This window comes from Mobula birostris, chromosome 10 (genome assembly GCF_030028105.1).
Source record: "Mobula birostris isolate sMobBir1 chromosome 10, sMobBir1.hap1, whole genome shotgun sequence".
Taxonomy (NCBI): Eukaryota; Metazoa; Chordata; class Chondrichthyes; order Myliobatiformes; family Myliobatidae; genus Mobula; species Mobula birostris.
The window spans coordinates 68,299,253-68,322,370 of NC_092379.1; the positions used below are offsets into that span (position 1 = coordinate 68,299,253).

A 23,118-nucleotide genomic window follows, 5' to 3' on the forward strand; every position below is an offset into this window, starting at 1 on the left:
GGACTCGGCTGCTGCCCAGCCACATAGGATGAGGATCATTATCGGACAGCTGTTCATCCTTTATGAGGTGAGGCCGACTTGTCCCTCTTGATGCCTAAGATGAGGTTTCTCTAGGCTGCTCTGTGATCCATTCTGTCACTGGAACTGAAGGCAGTGTCCCTGGCTTTTCATAGGAAACCGTTCAGCCAGGGTTTTTGGTTGGTCGTTCTTGAGTCACCAAGGTTGTCTACACACTTACTGATGCAGCTGGTGACAGATGAGGTATATTTCTCCAGGTCTGTGTCCTCTCTCTTTCTGGCAGCTGCTTTGAACATTTTTCAGTTTATCCATTCAAAACGGTGCTGAGGCATGGCGATTGCCTCATCAGGCCACACAGTGATGGTTCTCTTGACTGGTTCCTCCATTTTCAGCAGTGGTCGGAATGCTGAGATTAACATTATGGAGATGGGATCAGAGAGGCCAGGATGAGGGTATGGGATGGCTTTGTAAGTACCGTGTCTGTTAGAATAAACATGGTTGAATCTGTCCCCCCCCCCCCCCCCCCGTGGCAATGGTGATGTGTTGCAGGAATTTGGATAAAATGTAATCCAACCAGTTAGGGCACTCCCCACTGTGCATCTACAGAAATTTGTCTCTCACATTATTTTATATTTATAGAAGTCTCTTGTGTGCTATTCAACTCCTCATGTTTTCTATCCAACTGAACTGGGGTCAATTTCGAGTGACCCATTTGCCCACCAAACAGCATTTCTTTGGTAAAGGAGAGGAAACTGGAATACACCAAAAATACCGACACGGCGACGAGAAAACATGCACATTCCAAGTAAGCACAAAATAATCTGCAGATGCTGGGGTCAAAGCAACACTCACAACACGCTGGAGGAACTCAGCGGGTCGGGCAGCATCTGTGGAAAAGATCGGTCGATGTTTCGGGCTGGAACCCTTCATCAGGACTGTAGAGGGAAGGGGCAGAGACCCTATAAAGAAGGTGGAGGGAAGGTGGGAAGGAGATTGGGGGGTCGCTTCAATAACCCGACGCAGATTGGGGGACCGCTTCGTCGAGCACCTCCGCTCCGTCCGCCAAAACAGACAGGATCTCCCAGTAGCCACCCACTTAAACTCTGCTTCCCACTCCCATTCAGATATGTCCATACATGGCCTCCTCTACTGCCATGATGAGGCTAAACTCAGGTTGGAGGAGCAACACCTCATATACCATCTAGGTAGACTCCAGCCCCTTGGTAGGAACATAGAATTCTCCAACTTCCGGTTATTCCCTCCCCCTCCCTTCCCCTATCCCTATGTCACTCTGCCTCCTCCCCCAGCTGCCTATCACCTCCCTCATGGTTCTGCCTCCTTCTACTACCCATTGTGTTTTCCCCTATTCTTTCTTCACCTTTCCTGCCTATCACCTCCCTGCCTCCCCTCCCCCACCCCTTTATCTTTCACCTTACTGGTTTTTCACCTGGAACCTACCAGCCTTCTCCTTCCCACCCTCCCCCCCCCCCACCTCCTTTATAGGACCTCTGCCCCTTCCCTTTTCAGTCCTGACGAAGGGTTCCGGCCCGAAACGTCGACCGATCTTTTCCACGGATGCTGCCCGACCTGCTGAGTTCCTCCAGCGTGATGCACATTCCACGAACAGACATCATCGAAGGTCAGGAGGACAGGACAGCTGCACCTCCCGCTTTGCCATTGCGCCACTCCGCGTCATCTCGCTGCCTGCAGGCAAAGATTGGTTTGTTTTGTTGCAAACGGGATTGAATATTGTGCAGTAATGAGCAAACATCCAATTGTGATTTAGTTCTGACTTTAGAGGAAGGAAGGTCATTTATGATCATTTCAAACTGGTTTTACTTGATACCAGGACCTGATGAAATCGTACGTCGATATCATGGTGCTGGATTGATTTATCTGTAAATCTCTTAAGGAGGCTTCGATCCTGACACAGAGGGCAGTTTGAATATTCTCTCCGTGATCCTGAGAGTTTCCCCAGCGGCTTATATGTCCTTCCACATCCTAACTGGCTATCGTAAATTATCCACAATGTAGCTGGCTGGCTGAAGAATTGAGGAATCTATATTGGGCGGTGTATATTGGAATGATTGGCAGCTGTGAAAGAGTATATTGTAGTTTATAGGGATCTTTCTGTAAGTGCACGGTTCTGAGTGCACCGTCTGTATTCATGACACACTGAACCTGCAGAATGAAAAGAATCAAGTCACCCAGCAACGAGTGATCTCATGTATATCTTTATTTTCTATTTGATAACACACGTCAATCTGTCCAATCGTGAGAGGTTCACAGTGTGAATGAAAGCGGAAGCACAGAATGTACAAATCGCAACGGAGTGCCGATCCAAAACGGACCTTTACTGACGGAGCCTCTTTAATCAAAGATCCAGTGCAGGTAAAGACAAGAAATTGATTGTCAAACTGAATCTATTTATTACCATTACAGAATTTTAACTGTTAGATTGAGACAATTCTGGGCAGTTTATGTATTTGTAAACTGGGCCAACGATCGTAAAACCAATATCGCACAAACAATTTGAGAAAACTCTTGAATGGGTATTACTTTTGTCCTATTTTCTGCCTCTTTTACTATTGTGTAGACATTTAACATCGGGGATCTGCGGGTTTTCGAGTGGAATTGACGTTGAGCACGTAACAACAGCAGCAAACTGCCCTAAATTGATCATCGTAATCAGGTTTAATATCACCGGCATATGGCGTGAAATTTGTTAACGTTGCGGCAGCAGGACAATGCAATACATGATAAATGTAAAAAAAAACTGAATAACGGTAAGCATATGCAGTATGTGTATTTACTAGTTAAGTAAAATCAAGTTGTGCAAAACACAACAAATAAAAAGTAGTCTGGTACATAAAGAGGTTAGGATGTATCCAGGAAACGGGAGAGCTGGGAGCAAACCGCAATTCAGTCAAACACAACGTGCTGCATCATCGCAAACCGGCTAGAAAACAAGTGAGGGTAAAGATTTCCAGCTTGGGTTTAGTTCACTTTCCCAGCCTATCTGACCATTCCCAGTACTGCGTGAGACTGTATCATAAGACTTTAACGCAAGCTGCAGATCAGGTAAGAAAATCTCTGACCCGCGGACTTTGATGGGAGGTGTAGTGTCCAGCCGTTTGCGGGTTTCTCTTTCCTGTCTCCATCCGGACTGGGAGGTCGTGGAGAGTTAGCACACAGTTCAGATTGAGTGTGACCACGTCAGTTTCTTGAGCCATCTGATATTTCAAGTGCGACGTTATTTTATGATATTATTTAAAAGAGAGAAACAAAAGATGTTAAGGAGAAATCTGGAACACATAGCTAAACTAGAAAGTGATGAGTTGTTTGACATAATTCCACATAGTTGCAGTTTCAGGAAGCAATTCCAAAGGCACAGGATGTATACATCTCAAAGAGGAAGAATATACGAAAGCCAAGGTGACACAATCGTGGATAACAACGGAAGTCAAAGTCAAAATAAAATCCAAAGAGAGGCCATATAACGGAGCAAAAATTAGTGGCAATTAAGAGGATGGGGCTTTGAAAAACCAACAGAAAGCAACTAAAAAAGACAAAGATGGAATACGAAAGTAAGCTAGCCAATAAAATCAAAGAGGATACCAAAAGTTTCTCCAGATGTATAAAATATAAAAGGGGGTTGAGAGTGGATATCAGACCATTGGGAAATGATGCTGGAGAGGTAGTAATCGGGAAAAAAGAAATGGTGGATGAACTGAGTAAGTGTTTTGCATCAGGCTTCACTGTGGAAGACACTAGCAGTATGCTGGAAGTTCCAGGTTTCAGGGGTCATGAAGTGTGGGAAGTTACCATTACTAGAAAGAAGGTTCTTGGGAAACTGATAGGTCTGAAATTATATAAATCACCTGGATTGAATGGTGTACACACCTGAGCACTGAAAGAGGTGGCTGAAGAGATTGTGGAGAGATTACTAAAGATCTTTCAAGAATCACTAGTTTTTGGAATGGTTCTGGAAGACTGGAAAATTGCAAATGCTACTCCACTCTTCAAGAAGGGATGGAGGCAGAAGGAGGGAAACTATAGGCCAGTTACTTTGACCTCAGTGGTTGGGAAAATGTTGGAGCTGATTGTTAAGCATCTGGTTTCGGGGTAACTAGAGCCACATGATAAATAGGCCCAAGTCAGCATGGTTTCCGCAAGGGAAAATCTTGCCTGACAAATCTGTTGGAATTCTTTGAAGAAATAACAAGCAGGATAAATAAAGGAGAATTGGTTAATGTTGTGTACTTGTCAGAAGGCCTTTAAGAAGGGGCCACACATAAGGCTGCTTAACAAGCTTTGAGCCCATGGTATTACCGGAAATATTTTAGCATGGATAAAGCAGTGATTGATTGGTAGGAGGCAAAGAAAAGATAGAGGGTCCTTTTCTGGCTGGCTGCTGGTGACTAGTGAAGCTTCACAGGGGTCTGTGTTGGAACCAATTTTTTTTATGTTATATGTCAATGATTTAGATGATGGAATTGATGGATTTATTGCAAAGTTTGCCAACAATATGAAAATGGAGGAGCAGTTAGTTATGAGGAAGAAGAGAGGCTATAAAAGGATTTGGACATATTAGGAGAATGAGAAAAGAAGTGGCAGGTGGAATAGAGTGTCGAAAATTGTATGGTCATGCACTTTGATAGAAAGACTAATGGAAGGGTTGACTATTTTCTAAATGGAGAGAAAATACCAAAAACTGAGGCAGAAAGTGACTTTGGAGTCCTTTTCCAGGATTCCCTGAAGGTTAATTTACAGGTTGAGTTGGAGGTGGGGAAGTCAAATGCAATGTTAGCATTCATTTCAAGAGGACTAGAATATAAACGCAAAGATGTAATGTTGAGAATTTGTTAAGCACTGGTGAGGCCTCACTTGGAGTATTGTGAGCAGGTTTGGGCCCCTTAGAAAGGATGTGCTGAAACTGGAGATGGTTCAAAGGAGATTCACAAAAGATATTACAAGATTTAATGGCTTGTCATATGAAGGTTGTTTGATGGGCCTGGGCCTGTATTCACTAGAATTCGGGAGAATGAGGGGTGACATATTTGAAACCTATTCAATGGTGAAAGGCCTTAATAGAGTGAATGTGAAGAGGATATTTCCTACAGTGGAAGAGTCTAACACCAGAGGACACAGCATCAGAATATAGGGGTGTCCTTTTAGAATGGAGATGAGGAGGAATTTCTTTAGCCAGAGAGTGGTGAATATGTAGAATTCTTTGCCACGAACAGCCATGGAGATGAAGTCTTTATCTATATTTAAGGCAGAGGTTGATAGATTCTTCATTGGTTAGAGCATGAAGGGATATGGGGAGAAGGCAGGAGACTGGAGCTGAGAGGAAAATTGGATCAGCCATAATGAAATGGCGGAGCAGACTCGATGGGCCCAATGGCCTAAATCTAGTCCTATATTTTCTGGTCTTATAACAGAAGGCATGGGTTTGTCATGAAAAGCATGGTGATCAGTTGGAGAGAAACGGAAGTGGTGGTGGGTGTCAGTAGTCCCACAAAGTATAGTTGGCAGCTAAAATACAATTCCCCAGTCTCACTAGGTCTATTAAGGCTAGATCTTACCTGAATAAGCATTGGAATCACAACAGCACAGAGGTTGTTGTGTCATTGAGTGCCTTCAGGATCCTGTACTTCCTTCCTGATGGTAGTAATGAGAAGAGGGCATGTCCCAGTTGACTGGGGGAAGGGGGAGTTGGACCCTAATGATGGATGCTGCCTTTTTGAGGCATCGCTCCTTGAAGGTGTCATGGATATTGGGAAGGCGAGAGCCAATGATGGAGCTGGCTGAGTTTATAACTTTCTTAGCTTATTTTGAGCCTGTGGAGTGGTCACCCACCCACCTGCATACCAGACGATGATGCATCCAGTTAGAATTCACTCCACGGTGTCATATTGTCTCAATGTATTCTCACTTTTCAATGCTTTATGGACACAACTCTGAAAATTTCATCCTCTTGATTTAATTTTGTATTTAACTGTATCTTTAGTATTTTATTCCCATCTGTGAAGACAGAAAAGGTATTTGACAAGTCAGCTTTTTATTTTAATTTAATTGCAGTTTCACTGACATCTGCTGTCTATAGAAATAACATCTTTCAGTGAATGGTTGGGAGTGTGAGTGAAGAATGCTATTTTTCCCAAAACGATTGCCATGGGCTTTTCATTGAGACAGTAATGTGGCATTTTATAGCACAAGGGTTTCTGTCACTTCTCTTCAAGGTGGTGACTGATTTATGATGATGTTTGAGAATTCCACAGACAATTTTGACCATTCCCATTCAGCTTCAGTTCTCTATGTCCTGAGCTTCATGATAGGTCGCTCTTCATTGGAACATTCAGAAGGATGCACAACTACCCTCACAATCTCTTTCTTCATTTTGACTAAGGCAAGGTGAGACAATACGATTGCGTATTTGTAGTCGCTTGCATGAAACTAAATGTTAAAGGTGATTAGCTTCTCAGTCTAGGATATGTCTGGTAAAATAAAAAAAAGCACAACTCAATCTGTCTTCTCCTCTAGAAGTGGAAAAATCACACAAGGAAAGACAAAGAGGCTCCCCAAACATCATTTAAAGCCCTGTAGTCACTGGATTGTTATACAGACCAGCCAACGAGAGACAGAGATCAGGAATGGGAGGATCAAGCTCCAGGTAGGTCAGAAATTATGCACATTGTTTTTTCCCAGCTCTCCTGCATCAACAAAACCTGCTAGAGCAGAAGCCGTACAGAGCTCAGCTTTCGCTTTAGAACAGGATAGCACTGGCTCTTCGATGGATTAAAACCCTTTTATTTGCTTTTTGAGATGTGGGTATTGTCATCGAGAACAGCAGTTATTAAAAGTTCCTAACAGCCTCAAGCATGTAGCTGGGACCTGCCATTTTGAAAAGCTGCATTCGGGTCAATCTGATCCCATCTTGTGGTCGGCTAATGATTTCAGCAAGGTAGACCTGGTGACATTAAAGGAACAATGATACCTTCCCTCATAAGCATGGTGCTTAATGGAGATGAAGATACATGAGGAAATGTTATCTCATAGTAAAACCCTGATTTTATGGGATAATCAAAACAGTGTTAACGGTCATTCAACTGAAAAATCTCCGAAGAAAGAGTATCTATCAACTTAACCTTAACTCTATGACAGTAACATGGCTAAGTTCCTTGATGATCCATTATTTGAAAGACCAGAAAAATGAAAATCGTGGCTGCAAGAGGAGGTATGGTATCCACCAGTGAGTTGCTAACCTCTTCACACCCCAAAGACCCTCTACTATCTGTGAGGAAGAAGTTATATGCATGCAGGATTACCCCTCACTTTCCTATCATGAATCAAGCTCCAGCAGCACTCAAGAAGTTGGACAGGTGCACCATATGCTACCCAAAACAGTCACACTTTCCACCAGTACCACACAGAGGATGAAGTGAGTGCCACTCACAAGATTTAATGATGCTGCCTGTTTATGCTATTCTACAACAAAATGTCCACAAAGGGAATGAACCAGCGTTTTACTGTGAGATAATATTTCCTCATGTGTCTTCATCTCCATTATGCACCATGCTTATGAGGAACGGTACCATCGTTCCTTTAATGCCACCAGGTGTACCTGGATGAAATGAAGGCATTCCTCTGAAGGCCAGTCTACTCAGTGGGATGGATAACTTACTATGTCACAGGAAAGAGAAGAACAAGTGAAGATGTAAAAGAAACAAACACAACCATCACTGTTTAGACCACAAGACATAGGAGCAGAATTAGGTAACTTCACCCATCGAGTCTGTTCTGCCATTTCATCATAGCGGTATTATATTCCTCAACCCCATTCTCCTGTTTTCTCCCCTAATCTTTGATGTCCTTACTAATGGGGAACCTTTCAACCTCCATTTTAAATATACCCAACGACATGCCTCCACAGACACCTGTAGCAATGAATTCCACAGATTCAATACCTTGTGGCGAAAGAAATTCATCTCGATTCTAAAGGGACGTCCTTCCATTTAGAGGCTGTGACCTCTGGAACTAGACACTCCCGCTATTGGAAACATCCTCTTCATCTCCACTGTATCTAGGCCTTCCAGTATTTTTTACGTTTCAATGAGATTGCCTCCACCCCATCACTATTGTTCTAAACTCCCATGAATACAGGCCTAGAGCTATCAACCACATCTCATATGTTAACTCTTTCTACCCCTGTGACATTCTTGTGAATATTCCCTTGTCCCTCTACAATACTAGCATATCTTTTCATAGATATGGGGCCCCTAAATGCTCACAATACAGAAAGTATGGTCTGACTAATGTTGTATGAAGTCTCAATATCACATCCTTTCTGTAACGTTCTAGTCCTCTCAAAATAAATGCTAACATTGCATTTTCCTTCCTTGCCACCATCTCAACCTGCAAGTTAACCTTTCGGGAATCTTACACAAGGACACCCAAGTCCCTTTGTACCTCTGATTTATGAAATTGTCCTACATTTAGAAAATAATCTATATATTTATTCCTTCTACCAAAATGCCTGGCCATACACTTCACCACACTGTATTCGTTCTGCCACTTCTTTTCCTATTTCCGGATCTGTCCAAGTCCTTCTGCAGAATCCCTGCTTCCTCACCACCAACATCAATGGAACACCACTAGTCACTGGCAGCCAACCAGCAAAGGAATAAAGAGTCGTTGTTTCAGGCCGAGACCCTTCATCAGGACTAATGAAGTGTCTCTATCTGAAAGATCAGCTCTTTATTGCTATCCATAGATATGTACTGCCTGACCTGAGTTCCTCCAGCATTTTATGTATATAAGCGTTATTTCCACTCTTTGCTTTCTGCCAGTCAGCCAATCATCTATTCATGCTGCTATCCTTTTGGAATCTTATCTTGTTTCCAGTCTTCTGTGCAGCACCTTGTCAAAGGTCGCCTGAAAATTCAAGTAAACAACATTTACTGTCTCTCCTATATCTATCCTGCCTGCTATTTTCTCAAAGAATTTCAACAGATTTGTCAGGGAAGATTTCCCTTCAAGAAACCATACCGAGTTCGGCATATCTTATCATGTACCTTCAACTACCTTGATTCCTCATCCTTAATAATAGACCCTAACTTCTTGCCCAACTATTGAAGTCACGCAAACTTCCCTATAATTTCCTGTCTTTTGCCTCCCTCTATTCTGAAATCATTCCAGAGACCAGTGATTCTTGAAGGGTCATTCCTACTGTTCCACAATCTCTTTAGCTACCTTTTTTACAACCCTGGGGTGTAGACCATCCTGACCAGGTGACTTATCTACCTTCGGACTTTTCAGCTTCCCATGCACTTTCTTCGTGGTAGTCGCAAATACACTACCTCTTCCCTCAACACTATCAAATTTCTGGTATGCTGCTGAAGACTCCCACAGTGACAACTGTCACAAAACTCTTACTAGGTTCATCTGCCATTTCTTTGTCCTCTGATACTTGTTTTCCAGTGTCAGCTTTCAGCAGACCTGCGTTAAGTCTTGCCTCTCATTTACTATTTACATTGCCTATAAAAAGCATTCAACCCCATTGGATGTTTTCATGTTTTATTGTTTTACAACAATGGATGACAGTGGATTTAATTTGGCTTTTTTGACACTGATCAACTGAAAAAGACTCATTTGTGTCAAAGTGAAATCAGATCTCTACAAAGTGATCTAATTTAATTACAAATTTAAAACACAAAATAATTGATTGTACAAGTATTCATCCCCTTCAGGTCCCCATTCTTCTATACAAAACTGCTCAAGCTCTGTCAGATTGCATGGGAATCATGAATGAACAGGTCTTTTCAAGTCCAGCCACAAATCCTTAATTGGATTGAGGTCTGAACTCTGACTTGGCCACTACAGGACATCAACTTTGTTGGTTTTAGGCAATTCTTGTGTAGCTTTGGCTTTATGCTTGAGGTCATTGTCTTGCTGGAAAACAAATCTCGCAAGTCACAGTTCTCTTGCAGACTGAATCAGGATTTCCTCATTTTTGCTGCATTTACTATACCCTCTATCTTCGCAAGCCTTCCAGGGCCTGCTGCAGTGAAGCATCCCTACAGCCTGATGCAGCCACCACGATGCTTCACAATAGGGATGGTATATTTTTGATGATCTGTCGTGTTTGGCTTATCATATCATTTAGTCTGCCGGCCAAAAAGCTCAATTGTGGTTTCATCAGACCACAGAACCTTCTTCCAGCTGACTTCAGAGTCTCCCACTTGCCCTCTGGCAAACTCTAACTGAGATCTCATGTGAGGTTTTTTCAACAGTAGCTTTCTCTTTGCTACGCTCCCAGAAATCCGCGACGGGTGAAGCACCCAGTCAACAGTTGCTGAATGTGCATTGTCTCCCATCTCAGCCACTGAAACTTGTAATTACTCCACAGTTGTCATAGGTCTCTTGTCAGCCTCCCTCACTGGCCTCCTTCTTGCACAGTCACTCAAGATTTGAGGATGGCCTGCTCTAGGCAGATTTACAGATGTGCCATATTCTTTCTGTTTCTTGATGTTTGACAACTGGACTCCAAGTGATATTCAGTGACTTAGAAATTTTCTTGTATCCATCTCCTGACTAGTGCATTTCAATAATCTTTTTGCGGAGTTGCTTGGAGTGTTCTTTTGTCTTCATGGTGTAGTTTTTGCCTGCAGTTGGACCTTCCAGATACAGGTGTATTTTTACATCTTGACTGCACATGGATGATCTCTGTTTAACTAATTATGTGATTTCTAATCAAGGATGATTTGGTGTGTCATATTAAAGGGGTGTGATTATTTAAGTAATCAATTATTTTGCATTTTATATTTATAATTAATGTAGATCACTTTGTAGAGATTTGTTTTTTCTTTGACACAGAAGACTTTTTCTGTTGATCAGTGTTAAAAAAGCCAAATTAATCCACTGTGATTCAGTGTTGTAAAACAATAAAACTTCTGGGGTGGTGAGGTGAATACTTTTTACGGGCATGTATATATCTAAAAAGAAAGCGGCTTTTGGTTTCCTCTTATATTATTTGCTAGCTTACCTTCATATTTATCATTTCGCTTGTGACTGTTTTTTTTTAACCCAGTTGCTTTCCGCTTGTTTTTTTAAAAACATCCCGGGACCCTTTCTGTATTATTTTCAAAACCTTCAAAACCTTCAAATCGTTGTTTAAATTTAGATGTTGGCTATTATTAATTTTTATTATACGAGAAGGTATTTTACCTTTTTTTCTCCTTAATAAACAGCTTCAGTCTTGGTAGGGGTTAGACTTTTTTGTAATAAATTAGTATAATTCAATATAACTTTGACTGACCTACATGAATATGGGGTAATGAGATTGTTATTATGAATAGATATAATGTAATTAGTAGTTGTATTTTTTTCAACCTTTATATGTACTTCCTGGTATTCTGTATTCTTCTATGCAGAAACTAATAAAAATATTGAAAGAGAATAACTTCCCAATCCTCTAACTTCTCAGTATTATCTGCCATATTGTATGTCCTTTATTTTGCTTTATTGCTACCTTGACCTCCCTTGTTCCTATGGTTGCTTCATCCTCCCTTGACAATGTTTCTTCTTTGGGATGAACCAATCCTGTGTCTTCGGAATTGTCTGCCAGTGACTAGTGGTGTTCTGCAGGGGTCTGTGTTGGGACTGCTTCTTTTTACATTGTATATCAATGACTTGTTTGACGGAATTCATGATGGAATTTATGGCTTTGTGTCCAAGCTTGCAGACAACATGAGGATGGGTGGAGAGGCAGGTAGTCTTGAGGCCGCAGGGAGGCCACAGAAGGACTTAGATTAGGAGAAAGGACAAAGTGGCAAATGGAATACACTTTTGGGAAATGTATGAAAGTATAGACTATTTTCTAAAAGGGGAGAAAATTCAAAAAATAGAAGTGCAAAGGCACGCTGGAGTCCTCGTGCAGGATTCCCAAAAGGTTCTTTTGAAGGTTGAGATTCTTTTGAGAAAGGAAAATGCAATGTTAGCATTCATTTTGATCGGACTGGAATATAAAAGCAAGGATGTAATGCTGAGGCTTTATAAGGCACTGGTGAAGCCTGTCTGAGTATTGTCAGCAATTTTAAGTCACTTGTTTAAGAAAGGATGTGTTGACATTGGAGAGGGTTCAGAGGAGCTACATGAGAATGATTCCAGGAAGGAAAGGATTATCGTCTGTGGAGCGATTGATTACTGTGGGCCTTCACTTGCTGGAATTTAGCAAAATGAGGGGGATCTCACAGACACTTACTGAATGTTGAAAGACCTAAATACTTTACATGTGGAGAGGATATTTTCTATGACGGGTGAGTCTAGGACCACAGGGCACACCATCAGAATAGAGGGGCATTCGTTTAGAATGTAAATGAGGATGAATTTCTTTAACCAGAGGGTGGTGAATGTGTGGAATTCATTGCCACGGGCAGCTGTGGAGGTCAGATTAGGGTACATTTAAGGTGGTGATTGATTGGTTCTTGATTAGTCAAGGCATGAAAGTTACAGGGAGAAACCAGGAAAATGGTGTGGAGAGAGAAATGGATCAGCCATGATGAAATGGCAGAGCAGACTTAATGAACCAAATGGCTTAATTCTCCTCCAGTGTCTTATGGTCTAATTGTTGTCAAAATGTCCAGCCATTACACTTCTATCATCCCTGTCAGAGAACTTTATTGCACTGTATTTTATGCATCCAATTTTATCTTCTCCCTCTCAAACTGCAGGATGAATTCTATACTGGTATGATGACTGACTTGTAAGGGTTCTTTTATGTATGGGGCCCTTAACCAAATCTAATTGATTACACAACATCTAATCCAGAATCTCAACCAAAAGCTGTTTGAAAAACATGTCTTATACATTCTACAAATGCTCTCTCTTGGAATCCATTACCAAACTGATTTTCCAATCAACCTAAATATTGTAATCTCACATGGCCAACACAACATTACCCTCCTTTCATGCCTTTTCTGTCTACCATTGTAATTTGTACCCCACATCCTTGCTAACATTTGGACGCTTATATAAAGCTCCCAGCAGGGTCATTTTTTCACCCTTTGTAGACTGCATCTTCCAATCATATGTCTGTCTTTTTGTGACTTTATTTATTTATTTATTTTTTTAACCAATGAAGCCATCCCAACATCTCTGCCCAGCTGCCTTTCCTTTTGATACGATGTGTATCCTTGGCTGTTAGCTCCCAACTGTGATCTTCCTTCAATGATAACTCAGTGATGCTCATCATACCTGGCAATCTGTAACTGTTCTGTGAGATCATCTACTTTATTACATATACCTCATGCATTCAAATACAACAGATTCAGTTCAGTATTCACCACCCTTTTCAATTTTGTCACCATGTTACTGAAGATAATTTCTTATCCATTTCTAAACTTTGTCTTCTGCATTATTCTGGAGACTTCTGCAACCTCTCCTGGACTCTCCTTCCCTTTTATTGTATCTGTACTTTTCCAACATGTAGAACCCACCTCCTACGATTTAGCTTAAAGCCCTAACCACAGCCCTGGTTATGTGATCCTGAGTCCTGGTCCCAGCATACTTCAGGTGGAGCCTGCTCCATCAGAACAGCTCCCTTTCTCCAACCCTGGTGCCAATGTTCCACAAATTCAAACCCACTTCTCCCACACCAAACTTTATCTTTCTGATCTCATTGACCCTGTGCAAATTGAATTTTGCTCAGATAAAGCCAGAGATTATTATGTGTTTGTTTCTGCATTTTAATTTAGCCCCTAGCTTCTTAAATTTCCCCAGCAGAAACTCTTCCCTTATTCTTCTAAGATTACTGGTACCCATGTGAAACACAAAAATGGAACCTTTCCCCTTCCCATGCATAATTTCTCTGCAATTCAGAAGGGATGTCCCAGACCCAGGAACCAGACAGATAACATTGCCTTTGGGACTCTCGATCCTTGTGACAGAGAATTATGCAGATTCCATTGTCTATACAATCACCAATTAAAACTACGTTTCTCTTCTCTCCCCGTTCTTGAACAGCGCCATGAACCACAGTGCCGTGGTTCGGTTGCTCGTCTTCCCTACAGCCCTCTGTCTAATGCTCACAGGGAGCATCAATCTCAAACAAGAGAAAATCTGCAGATGATGGAAATAGAAATGATAGAATCATGGAAAACCTACAGTACAATACAGACCCACAATGCTGTGCTGAACATGTACTTACTTTAGAAATTTCCTCGGGTTACCCATAGCCCTCTTTTTCTAAGCTCCATGTAAAGAAGCTCTTAAAAGACCCTATTGTATCCGTCTCCACCACCGTCACCGGCAGACCATTCCATGCACTCACCACTCTCTGGTTGAAAAACTTACCTGACATCTCCTCTGTACCTACTTCCAAGCACCTTAAAACTGCGCCCTTTCCTGTTAGCCATTTCAGCCCTGAGAATAAGCCTCTGACTATCCACATGATCAATGCCTCTCATCATCATATACATCTCCGTCAGGTCACCTCACATCCTCCGTCACTACAAGGAGAAAAGGCCAAGTTCACTCAACCAAATCTGATAAGGCGTGCTCCCCAATCCAGGCAACATCCTTGTAAATCTCCTCTGCACTCTTTCTATAGTTTCTACATCCTTCTTGTAGTGAAGTAACCAGAACTGAGCACAGTACTCTAAGTGAGGTCTGACCTGGTCCCATATAACTGTAGCATTACCTCTCGGTTCTTGAACTCAATCCCATGGATGATGAAGGTCAATACACCATATGCTTTCCTAACCACAGAGTCAACGTCCACAGCAGCTTTGAGTGTCTCATGGACTCGGACCCCAAGATCCCTCTGATCCTCCACACTGCCAACAGTCTAACCATTAATGCTATATACTGCCATCATATTTGACCTACCAAAATGAACCACCTCACACTTATCTGGTTTAAACTCCATCTGTCACTTCTCAGCCCAGTTTTGCATCCTATTGATGTCCCGCTGTAACCTCTAACAGCCCTCCACACTATCCACAGCAACCCCAACCTTTGTGTCATCAGCAAATTTACTAACCCATCCCTCCACTTCCTCATCCAGGTCATTTATAAAATCACAAAAAGAAGTGGTCCCAGAACAGATCCCTGAGGCACACCACTGGCCACCGACCTCCATGCAGGATATGACCCGTCTACAACCGCTCTTTGCCCTCTGTAGGCAAGCCATTTCTGGATCCACAAAGCAAGGTCCCCTTGGATTCCATGCCTCCTTACTTTCTCAATAAGCCTTGCATGAGGTACCTTATCAACTGCCTTGCTGAAACCCATATACACTACATCTACTGCTCTACGTTCATCAATGTGTTTAGTCACATCCTCAAAAAATTCAATCAGGCTTGTAAGGCATGTCCTGCCTTTGACAGGTCATAGTTATATACACAAAATTCTGGAGGAACTCATCAGGCCAGGCAGGATCTTTGAAGAAGAGTAAACGATCAATGTTTTGGGCAGAGAAATGAAGGGTCTCGGCCCAAAACATCAACTGTTTACTCTTTTCCATCGATGTTGCCTGGCCTGCCAAGTTTCCCAGCATTTTGTGTGTATTGCACCAACCTCAGACCTGTTGGGCAAGTTGACGGGTTGAGACTCCTCCAGCACTCCCTCTTGGAACACCCCCTCCCCAAATGTCTCATTCGCAGTCACACCCTCTAGGCCCTGAGCAGAGTCCAGGTAACTCTTGCCCTCCCTGATGCATCATAGTGTTTGAAGCTCAGATTCCAGTTCCTCAAATTTGAGCCAGAGTTTCTTGAATAATTCAGGTGTGGTCACCACAAACCAGCTCCCACATCGTGTGCTAAAACACATCACCTATTTTCTTTTATTTGTTGCAATTTGGTATCCTTATAATTAAGTATGTTATCTACAGTTCTATGCAAAAGTCTTAGGCACATGTATAGCTAGGGTGCCTAAGACATTTTTGCACTATACTGTATTTATCAATGTGGAGCAGGGAGTGGTGTGAATGTTGTTGCTGTGTTTCGTGTGGGGGGAAGAGGGGTTTAGGGGCCAATGATTTGTTGCATTTGTGCGAGAGAGGGGACTTGGTGGTGGATTGATGATGGTGTTGCTGTTCTTTCTTTTGTGCAGGGGTGGGTGAGTTTGTTGTTTCTCTTTGAACTGAATCCATGTTTTTCTTTATTTCGTTGCTATCTGGAGAAGAAGAATCTCAGTTGTATGTTGCATACATACTTTACTGATAAATGAACCGTCGAACTTGTAACAATCTGGTGGGAGCAAAGGATGTTGGAAATGGTGAGGCTGGAGAGCCGCGAGAGGAGTGTGAGGCAGTTGGCTGAGAAGGAATGCCAGGGGTGGGGGTGATTGTATACATATATGTATAAGGCCTTTGCACACTAATGTATAAAATAACTTACCTGTTCTTATCTGCTACAATTCTGTTTTCTTTATCAAAGCCTCTTGAGCCAAAGTCTCACATTTTAAACTACTCTGCTGACAAAGTCACACAATGCCCAATCCAAAATGGCTTCTGTGACCTTGGTCTCCACCTCTTCTCACCAAAGCCTCAGCTCAGTATCTAACTTGGCCATTTTTTCCTGAAACTCACACGCAAGGAGATTTGGACTTTAGTGGTTTCACCCCCTGCACAATCTCACGCTTGCTATTCCAAACTCCAGTTTATATGGACTACATCACTAACTGTTGGTATGCATTCTTCTTAGTGCCTACTGAAAGAGTGTGGCTGTTTTTTGCCACACTCAATGGAGCTTTATCCTGGGATCAAAGACAGTTTTCATTATGTATGGGAAGAAGCTCTCATGTCCACAATTGCGCAAAGGTTTGAAGTTCAAATTGTCCAAATTAGGTATAGGAGTGCATGTGAATAAGGACTTTGTACATTCTCCCTGTGACCACGTGAGTTTACACCAACAGTCTAAAGACATACCAGTTGGTAGGATAATTGGTCACTGTAAATTGTCCCATGATTAGGCCAGGGTTAAATTGGGAGATTGCTGGGTGGCGTGGCTCGAAGTGCCGGAAGGTCTTTTTCTGTCCTGTATCTCAATAAATCAATAATGAGAGTGAATTGAAGTCTTTGGATCTAGGTTCTGTGGTGGCACAGTCCTGGATAATGAACAGCATGCTTGTGAATATTTCAGCCACGTCTTTAGCACTCACAGTGGTTGAGGATAAACATGTTCTGTGAAACTGTTTATATCCCCCCCACCACCACTGTTTAGCTGTGTAGCGTCATTCAGAACTGCATGTGCTGATATTAGATTATTGACTGTGGTAGATTGTATCAGTGATTGAAGGATTCTGGGTCTGAAATGTGCTGTTTCCATTCCATTGGTGCACCATGCTGCAGAGAGAACGCATCATCTGCATAGGAACCTCTGACAACCACTCCTCTTTTGAACCCTATCAAATAATTGCTAGCACCCCTCACAATATAGGGCTTCATTTGCTCCAATCACCCTTCACCAACTTCACTTGCAGCATCAGTTCAGGGAGGCAAAGGTTTTGACAATCTTGTTCTGACAGGAGATTACATGATGAAGTAACATTGATAAACAGAAATAAAATGGTAGAAATATGTGAACATAGAAAATGGAACATAGAATAGTACAGCACAGTACAGGTGCTTTGGCCCACAATGTTATGCCGACCCTCAAACCCTGCCCCCATATAACCCCCCACCTTAAATTCCTCCATATACCTGTCTAGTAGTCTCTTAAATTTCACGAGTGTACCTGCCTCCACCACTGACTCAGGCAGTGCATTCCACACACCAACCACTCTCTGAGTAAAAAACATAGAACATAGAACGTAGAACAGTACAGCACAGTACAGGCCCTTCAGCCCACAATGTTGTGCCGACCCTCAAACCCTGCCTCCCATATAAGCCCCCACCCTAGTTTCCTCCATATACCTGTCTAGTAGTCTCTTAAACTTCACTAGTGTATTGCCTCCACCACTGGCTCAGGCAGTGCATTCCATGCACCAACCACTCTCTGAGTAAAAAACCTTCCTCTAATATCCCCCTTGAACTTCCCACCCCTTACCTTAAAGCCATGTCCTCTTGTATTGAGCAGTGGTGCCCTGGGGAAGAGGCGCTGGCTATACACTCTATCTATTCCTCTTATTATCTTGTACACCTCTATCATGTCTCCTCTCATCCTCCTTCTCTCCAAAGGGTAAAGCCCTAGCTCCCTTAATCTCTGATCATAATGAATACTTTCTAAACCAGGCACCATTCTGGTAAATCTCCTCTGTACCCTTTCCAATGCTTCCACATCCTTCCTATAGTGAGGTGACCAGAACTGGACACAATACTCCAAGTGTGGCCTAACCAGAGTTTTATAGAGCTGCATCATTACATCGCGTCTCTTAAACTCTATCCCTCGACTTATGAAAGCTAACACCCCATAAGCTTTCTTAACTACCCTATCCACCTGTGAGGCAACTTTCAGGGATCTGTGGACATATACCCTGAGATCCCTCTGCTCCTCCACACTACCAAGTATCCTGCCATTTACTTTGTACTCTGCCTTGGAGTTTGTCCTTCCAAAGTGTACCACCTCACACTTCTCCGGGTTGAACCCCATCTGCCACTTCTCAGCCTACTTCTGCATCCTATCAACGTCTCTCTGCAATCTCTGACAATCCTCTACACTATCTACAACACCACCAACCTTTGTGTCGTCTGCAAACTTGCCAACCCACCCTTCTACCCCCACGTCCAGGTCGTTAATAAAAATCACAAAAAGTAGAGGTCCCAGAACAGATCCTTGTGGGACACCACTAGTCACAATCCTCCAATCTGAATGTACTCCCTCTGCCTTCTGCAGGCAAGCCAATTCTGAATCCACCTGGCCAAACTTCCCTGGATCCCATGCCTTCTAACTTTCTGAATAAGCCTACCATGTGGAACCTTGTCAAATGCCTTACAAAAATCCATATAGATCACATCCACTGTACTACCCTCATCTATATGCCTGGTCTCCTCCTCAAAGAACTCTATCAGGTTTGTTAGACATGATCTGCCCTTCACAAAGCCATGCTGACTGTCCCTGATCAGACCATGATTCTCTAAATGCCTATAGATCTTATCTCTAAGAATCTTTTCCCACAGCTTTCCCACCACACACGTTAGGCTGACCTGGTCTATAATTACCCGGACTAACCCTACTACCTTTTTTGAACAAGGGAACAACATTTGCCTCCCTCCAATCCTCCGGTACCATTTCCGTGGACAACGAGGACATAAAGATCCTAGCCAGAGGCTCAGCAATCTCTTCTCTCGCCTCGTGGAGCAGCCTGGGGAATATTCCGTCAGGCCCCGGGGACTTATCTGTCCCAATGTATTTTAACAACTCCAACACCTCCTCTCCCTTAATATCAGCATGCTCCAGAACATCAACTTCACTCATATTGTCCTCACCATCATCAAGTTCCCTCTCATTGGTGAATACCGAAGAGAAGTATTCATTGAGGACCTCGCTCACTTCCACAGCCTCCAGGCACATCTTCCCACCTTTATCTCTAATCGGTCCTACCTTCCCTTTTGTCATCCTTTTTTTCTTCACATAATTGAAGAATGCCTTGGGGTTTTCCTTTACCCTACTCGCCAATGCCTTCTCATGCCCCCTTCTTGCTCTTCTCAGCCCCTTCTTAAGCTCCTTTCTTGCTTCCCTATATTCCTCAATATCCCCCTTGAACTTCCCACCCCTTACCTTAAAGCCATGTCCTCTTGTATTGAGCTGTGGTGCCCTGTGGAAGAGGCACTGGCTATCCACTCTATCTATTCCTCTTACTATCTTGTACACCTCTATCATGTCTCCCCTCATCCTCCTTCTCTCCAAAGAATAAAGCCCTATCTCCCTTAATCTCTGATCATAATGCATATTCTCTAAACCAGGCAGCATCCTGGTAATTCTCCTCTGTACCCTTTCCAATGCTTCCACATCCTTGCTATAGTGAGGCGACCAGAGATGCTACTCTGCGGACAAAGAGGTTGGCATCTAGTGCTCCATTAGTGAAAATCAATGGGGTTTAAGCAAAGTCAAAGCATATTTACCATTCAGGGGGTTGTGCAAGTGTCGAATAAGCTGCCAACACAAGTGGTGCTTGTGATCTCGGGATTTTAACGTTTAAGAGAATTTTCAATCGGTACAGCAATAATAGGAGTATGTAGGGCTGTGGTCCCAGTGCAGGTTGATGGGAGTAGGCAGTTTAGCTGGGTTGGGTATGGACTACAAGGGCCGAAAGGCCTACTTCTGTGCTGTACTTTCCTATGACTACTTATCCTTATGCATATTTTAATAACAAATTATAGATAGCTGTTGGATAGCAAATTGTAATAGCAAAGAGAACTTAGACCATTGAAAGTAAGGACTAACATGAGAACGTTCTGTGAATGCTATGCTGTGAAATATAAATGGAAGTTGCTTCAATTGAAAATTTTAATGGAACATATTTTCTTTCAGTCAACAGGTGGCAGAGACTGAGTCCTCCTCATACTTCACACAGGAAGAACTGAGCAAACTAAAGTCTGATTTTGAAGCAGGTGGGGTGGAAAAAGTTAAACCACTGATAGAGAAGAAGGTAACTGATCTGGATAACACAGAGCTTAACATCGCAGTGACGGGAGAGTCAGGTACAGGAAAATCCACCTTCATCAACGCTATGAGAGGACTTCGGAGCGGTGATCCGGGAGCAGCTAAAGTTGGGAACATAGAAACAACAAAGGAGCCAACCGGGTACTCACATCCCACTCTGCCCAATGTTCGTTATTGGGACCTGCCAGGGATCGGAACTACACAATTTACAGCAGCTAAATATCTCACAGAAATGAAATTCAAAAGATTTGATTTCTTTATCATAATCTCCGCTGTTCGATTCAAAGAAACTGATGTAAAACTTGCCAAAGAGATTAAACGGCTAGGGAAAAAATTCTATTTTGTCCGTTCTAAGATTGATGCTGATCTTTATTCCATGAAGAAAGATAAGGTGGTTATTAATGAAGAAGAAGAAGAGCTGGAAAAGATTTGGAGTGACACTGTCAGGAGGTTGGCAGAGGCAGGGTTTCCAGATCCAACTGTGTTCCTGATATCCAGTTTCGAGCCGGATCATTTTGATTTCATTCGGTTAAATGAAAGACTCAAAGGTGATCTAAATAATGTAAAGGAAAGGATCTTTGTCCTGGCCCTTCCAAATTTAATGTAGAGATAGTTCAGAGGAAATATGAGATTCTGAAAAAATCATATCTGGATATTTGCAACACTCTCTGGGGGATTGGGAGCAGTCCCAGTTCCCGGTGTGCCTCTCGCTTGTGATATCCGGAAATGCTTGGGTCTGGATCAGGGGAGCAGTGCTAATTTTTTAGGTGCCGGAGCTGACAAAATGCTTGCCATTTCTTATATCCTCTCTATATATATGTTAGACCCAATTTGTGTACCTGCTCATTTCATGTACTGGGCAACTTCCTTGTCCCATTCGTGTAATGAGCAGGTACACAAATTGGGTGTGACATATATATATGAATAGGGCTTCTTATAATGTCAAGCACTAAACCAAGATGAAAGCAATATATGAATTCCAGAGCTCCACAGAAATATAGTGATAGTTAAGACATTGACAAGTTTATAGCCTATCACTACATTTCAGTGCCTAACTGGTGCAATAAATCATATAATACAATTTAACAACATGACAAAGTATTGCACGGTTGCACTCACTAATTAGTCGATGCCGATTCTGCCGTGATCTTTAAGTTCTTGAGGCTCTAGCGCTTTACATAGCTAGCCAGCCATCCCTTACTAGCCAGAAACTCCCTCGGCTCGCTCTCCTCAACCCCCTCACAGTAGTGCTCATAAAGGCTAAGTGCTTTTTCAAGCATAATTTTGCCATCAACAGGGATATGCTTCTGTGACATGTCCTCTAGACACACACTTAGTATTTGCAAGCACGAACCAGAGAAACCATTTTTGCCGTTGTAGGGGTAGCACTAACACTTCCATGAATTTCAGCTTCTTTCTGCTTTATCGTGTGAATGGTCAATTCGTTCTTACCGACCTTACGGCCCACTTCGGCAAGCGACATGCCACTTTTCAAGAGATCTATGATTTTTATTTTCTTGCCGAACAATTCTCAAACAACGAGTGCTGGAGAGAGACTGAGGATCTGTGAAATGGTGGGAGGCTACAGCAGGGCATGCTGGGACAACGGATTGAGCGAGGAGGAATTTCACAAATACCTGAATAAAAAGCAGTTCCAGCTCCAGGATTTCACCAAAAGCGATCAAATATCCTCATGTTATTAGTAGTATTTTTCCCACCAGCCACCATCCCATCTCCCCAACTCCCAGTTCCGTAAAATTCTCTATATTTAATATGCAGCCACTGTTAAATTCCCCGATTGTTTATTTTGACATTTTTTTACAGAGTTGCAGGAGCGGCGCGCCGGTGATCTCCGGCAGCACTGCACTCCTGGTCTGGATGATGCTTCTCTTCGAGGACTGGTCAACAGAGCAAGAAAACCTGTGGAAGAGCTAAAGGCAACAGTAAAAGCTTCACTACTGGAGGAAATAACCACAGATGCAATTATGAGGTTAGGCTGTTGTTACTGTTTCAGCCCTGGAATTCGCTCTCGACTTTGTCCCTGTCATTGGCTCCATTTTTGGAGCATGCTCATCATTTCTCATGACGTACAAGATGCTGTGTGCTGCACTGAAGGATCTTACAGACATTGCAGAGTGATGAAAGTTGCCTTTGAAACTGATTAACTGCTCTGTAAATGTATCGACCCAGTATTTGTATCACACCATGCTTAATAATTAGATGACATCACACCAAGCACAGAATCCTGCTGTAATTCTACTCAATAATGTTCACTTCTACTGCATGCATTCCTGGAAATATTTCTTATTCAATACCTGGGTGCGGTGGAGGAGGGGGAAGGAGTTCCAATCTGCAGCTTTGTAGAAAACCAGTGCAAGATTAACAGAGTGCTGCTCCATGAACTAAACGTTAAAATTAAACTATATCTGCCTTCAGAGGTGTACATAAAGGATATACCTGAGAAATGTTGGCCTACAGAAGGCACAGCTGGGTG

General features: G+C 42.6%; 1 protein-coding gene across 4 annotated transcripts in view; it reads left to right on the forward strand.

Moving 5' to 3' along the window:
• Positions 1-2,320: 2,320 nt before the first annotated feature.
• The window catches only part of LOC140204089 (uncharacterized), a 33,127-nt gene continuing 12,329 nt past the window's right edge, over positions 2,321-23,118 (forward strand). The window contains exons 1-5 of one of the 4 annotated variants that reach the window (XM_072270408.1): positions 2,321-2,409; positions 2,615-2,804; positions 6,565-6,694; positions 20,493-21,172; positions 22,449-22,614. In XM_072270408.1, coding sequence (XP_072126509.1) covers positions 6,675-6,694; positions 20,493-21,172; positions 22,449-22,614 — 866 coding nt within the window. In that variant the 5' untranslated portion in view covers positions 2,321-2,409; positions 2,615-2,804; positions 6,565-6,674. Of the gene's footprint in view, positions 2,410-2,614; positions 2,805-3,223; positions 3,606-6,259; positions 6,436-6,564; positions 6,695-20,492; positions 21,173-22,448; positions 22,615-23,118 lie in introns of those variants that run through there. The other 3 variants (XM_072270409.1, XM_072270410.1, XM_072270411.1) reach the window with 3 other exon arrangements.